The 5,000-nt window shown below is 32.2% G+C and overlaps 1 protein-coding gene across 1 annotated transcript in view; it reads right to left on the reverse strand.

Annotated features, from left to right (window-relative positions):
• Positions 1 to 2,951: 2,951 nt before the first annotated feature.
• LOC125047176 (transient receptor potential cation channel subfamily A member 1-like) overlaps positions 2,952 to 5,000 on the reverse strand; it is a 5,742-nt gene continuing 3,693 nt past the window's right edge. The window contains exons 5-7 of the mRNA XM_047645295.1: positions 4,531 to 4,699; positions 3,304 to 3,434; positions 2,952 to 3,083 (exon numbers count right to left, since the gene is read on the reverse strand). Of these exons, the coding sequence (XP_047501251.1) occupies positions 2,952 to 3,083; positions 3,304 to 3,434; positions 4,531 to 4,699 (432 nt within the window). The remainder of the gene's footprint in view (positions 3,084 to 3,303; positions 3,435 to 4,530; positions 4,700 to 5,000) is intronic.

The following is a 5,000-nucleotide window of genomic DNA, read 5'->3' on the forward strand; positions in this document are numbered from 1 at the left end:
TTGAGAGAGAGCTTGAGAGAGAGCTTGAGAGAGAGCTTGAGAGAGAGCATGAGAGAGAGCTTGAGAGAGAGCATGAGAGAGAGCATGAGAGAGAGCATGAGAGAGAGCATGAGAGAGAGCATGAGAGAGAGAGAGAGAGAGAGAGAGAGAGAGAGAGAGAGAGAGAGAGAGAGAGAGAGAGAGAGAGAGAGAGAGAGAGAGAGAGAGAGAGAGAGAGAGAGAGAGAGAGAGAGAGAGAGAGAGAGAGAAAGAACCGAGAGTACTGAAAGTAAGATCGATAGACAGACACACTGTAAAAAATACATCTCACTCTTACATTTCATTACCGTAGAATCGAGCCATTTTATCACATATTGATGATTTCAGTAAAGGCTTTTCTTTAATCCTAAACTGATGATAATAAAATCCATTATATCATTATATCTCACAGAAATAGAAAATATATACCGTTCGTTATCTCGCTATTATGTCCATACATACATATTATGTGCATACATACATATATATGTATATATATATATTCATATGTATATACACAAAAAATATACATATATACATGTATACATATATATGTATATATGTATATATATGTATACATATATATGCATATAAGTATATATATGTAAACATATATATGTATATATGTATATATATGTATACATATATATGCATATATGTATATATATGTATACATATATAATATATATATAATACATATATAATATATATATATATGTATATGTATATATATATATATATATATATATATATATATATATATATATATATAGATATATGCACGTATGCACGAACGCACACACGCGGGTGAACAAGCACGCACACACACACACACACACACACACACACACACACACACACACACACACACACACACACACACACACACATATATATATGATTATATATATAAATATATATATATATATATATATACCACACACACACACACACACACACACACACACACACATAACCACATTAGAGCACATACATATAGATATATAAGACATATATAAACACAAATCTACACAGCTCTACTTATTGTCATGTATTGTATTGATTTTTAATAGGTATACAAGTTATGATAATCCATCTCCAGCAGCTTATATATATATATATATATATATATATATATATATATATATATATATACATATATACTCACATGCATATACATATACATATACATATATATACATATACATATATATACATATACATATATATACATATATACATATATATACATATACATATATATACATATACATATATATACATATACATATATATACATATATACATATATATACATATACATATATATACATATATACATATATATACATATACATATATATACATATATACATATATATACATATATACATATACATATATATACATATATATACATATATACATATACATATATATACACATATATACATATACATATATATACATATATCTACACATATATACATGTACATATATCTACATATATCTACACATATATACATATACATATATATACATATATCTACACATATATACATATACATATATATACATATATCTACACATATATACATATACATATATATACATATATCTACACATATATACATATACATATATATACATATATACATATATATACATATATACATACACATATATATATACATATACATATATATACATATATACATACACATATATATATATATATATACATATACATATATATACATATATACATACACATATATATACATATACATATATATACATATATATACATATACATATATATACACATATATACATATACATATATATATACACATATACATATATAAACATATACATAGAAATATTTATACATATTCATATATATGTATATGTATATGTATATACATATATATGTATATGTATATATATGTATATGTATATGTATATATATGTATATGTATGTGTATATATGTATATGTATACGTATATATATGTATATGTATATGTATATGTATGTATATGTATATATATATGTATGTATATGTATATATATATGTATATGTATATGTGTGTGTATATATATGTATATATATATGTATATATATGGAATGTTTTGCTGGTGTTTGTGCGTTTGTGTATCTATGTTTGTGTACGTGTGTGACAGTGTGGTTAAGTGTCGATACATCATCATATTTTACCAATACAAGCATGTGACTTATAACAAAGGCTACGGCATTTAATAAGGTATTATCAGTACATATGAGCTCTGTGATACCATGTGCGTCAAGCAAATTGACTATAAATGTATAATATTACATTTCCATTAGTAATGAATGGGATCTATACAACTAGAATAAGACAGACCCCAGATCATTTACTATACTCTACATGCTGTGATTACCTAAATACCATTTTCTTTTTAACCCATTCGCCCCATGTGGCAAGAATACATGTCATACCCACTGTAATACACGTTTATTTATTGTATTTACACATAGATGGCTCTACAAGTTCTTAATCACCAAATTGCCAGTTATCAGAACTACCTATCTCACCTGTTTACCCTTTCCTTAAGAAAGGGTCTTTGTATAATATATATGTGTCTAGAATATTTAATGACAAATTAATATTCATAAAATCAATAACAATAATAGTATCGATAGCAATGGTATTAATTTTCCCGCCAATTCAAGGAATGGGGAAATCAGGATCGGTAACTAGGGCCTACTGATAGACTCCTTACCGGCTGAGCACATGTATAGCCACCTGTATGTAACAAAATTCACCAAAAACTACAGGGGACAGAACATAAATCCGGGGCGAGTGGGTTAAATAAATATGAATAGAATCTATACAGCTAATACAGTCGCTTTGTCAAGATACATCTACATTCACAAGATGAAGCAATTCAATTATAAATTCCATATATCAAACTGGTTCAATGCAGAAGTGGCGAAGCGTCGGTGGTCGAAAGTAGGGGTTTCTAGGTTTTCCAAAGTTACCCCGTCATCGTAGTCGTTAACGTCACTGCGGATTTCCATTTTCTGAAAATAAGGTATGAGAGAAAACGTTAGCTGATTTTAGGATAACTATGAAAATGTGTTTATATAACTATTACCCGTCCAGAATTTGTACAGATACGAATTTTATGCCCAGTATACGAAATAAAACCATGAAAAGAGGAGGAAATATACCCCATAAAGATAAACTCATAGCTTTTTCAACAGGCTCCAAGTTTAACGCAAAGAAATAGTACATAAGTACCTGCATGATAAGCCTCATAATATTTGACTGGTGTTCGAGGTGTGACGAAATCCTACGCAACTGCCTCTGCTGTCTCTCAAGCATATCTTTGCACATATTAATCTGGTTTTCTGAATCCGGAGTATCAAAAGCTGTAACAAAAAAAAAAAAAATAAAAAGAATTGAGTAACAATAAATGAAGAATCTTTATATAGGAAAGTGGGAAAGTCAAATTTATTACTATTTCATTAAGGCAGGAACAAGGTTCACATTTCACACAAAAACAACAAAACGGGATACATAAACTACAATAAATAAATGAACTAACGTACATACAAACAAGAAGTATCATCTCGAACTAGAAACAAATACAACTGGACACAGCGGACGAAACAAAACCACAAAAAGAGCAAATATATATATATATCCTTGTAAACAAAAACACAATAAAAAAATCTAAACAGCGAGTAACAATGATTACAGTGACACAAACAGACAAAGAAAAAAAGGTTCTTTCACGTCCCCAGTTCAAACACTGAAACTACACATGAAATAAAACGAAAAAAGTCACTCCAATCTCTTCTACTTGAACGAACCTGAGAGTATATCGAACGCAAGCCAAAAAGCTCACATCTCTCCTTCTTGAACGCACCTCCATGGGAAAAAAGCACGATCAAAAGACACAAACAACAAAAACAACAACAAAATGTAAAAAAAAACGCAACAGTCAAAGAACAAACGCACCGACAAAAACACTACCCAAGTACTCACAACAAAAGACACAAACAACAAAAACAACAAAATGTAAAAAAGCAACACTCAAAGAACAAACGCACTGACAAAAACACTACCCAAGTACTCACAACTAAAGACACAATCAACAAAAACAACAAAAAAATGTAAAAAAAACGCAACACTCAAAGAACAAACGCACCGACAAAAACACTACCCAAGTACTCACAACAAAAGACACAAACAACAAAAACAACAACAAAATGTAAAAAAAAGCAACACTCAAAGAACAAAAGCACCGACAAAAACACTACCCAAGTACTCACAACAAAAGACACAAACAACAAAAACAACAAAATGTAAAAAAGCAACACTCAAAGAACAAACGCACTGACAAAAACACTACCCAAGTACTCACAACTAAAGACACAATCAACAAAAACAACAACAAAATGTAAAAAAAACGCAACACTCAAAGAACAAACGCACCGACAAAAACACTACCCAAGTACTCACACCTCTCCTTCTTGAACGAACACAGAATCCTGAGAGCATATCGAACGCACGACAAAAACCCACGCAACTTGTCCGATTTCGCGTTCGGGTAAACAACCACCTCTGACTTGTTCACTCGGCTGATCAGGCACTTGGGCAACATGTTCTCCAGTTCGGTGTGGAGGAAGACCTGTTGGGGTGGAGGAGGAGGTGGAGGAGGAGGTCGAGGGGGAGGTTGGAGGTGGAGGTGGAGGTGGAGGAGGAGGTGGAGGTGGAGGAGGTGGAGGAGGAGGAGGTGGAGGAGGAGGAGGTGGAGGTGGAGGTGGAGGTGGAGGAGGTGGAGGGGGAGGGGGAGGGGGAGGTGGAGGTGGTGGAGGGGGAGGTTGGAGGTGGAGGAGGAGGAGGTGGAGGAGGAGGTGGTGGAGGAGGTGGAGGAGGTGGAAGAGGTGGAGAAGGAGGTGGAGGAGGTGGAAGAGGTGGAGAAGGAGGTG

This window comes from Penaeus chinensis, chromosome 40 (assembly GCF_019202785.1).
Source record: "Penaeus chinensis breed Huanghai No. 1 chromosome 40, ASM1920278v2, whole genome shotgun sequence".
In the NCBI taxonomy this organism is placed as follows: Eukaryota; Metazoa; Arthropoda; class Malacostraca; order Decapoda; family Penaeidae; genus Penaeus; species Penaeus chinensis.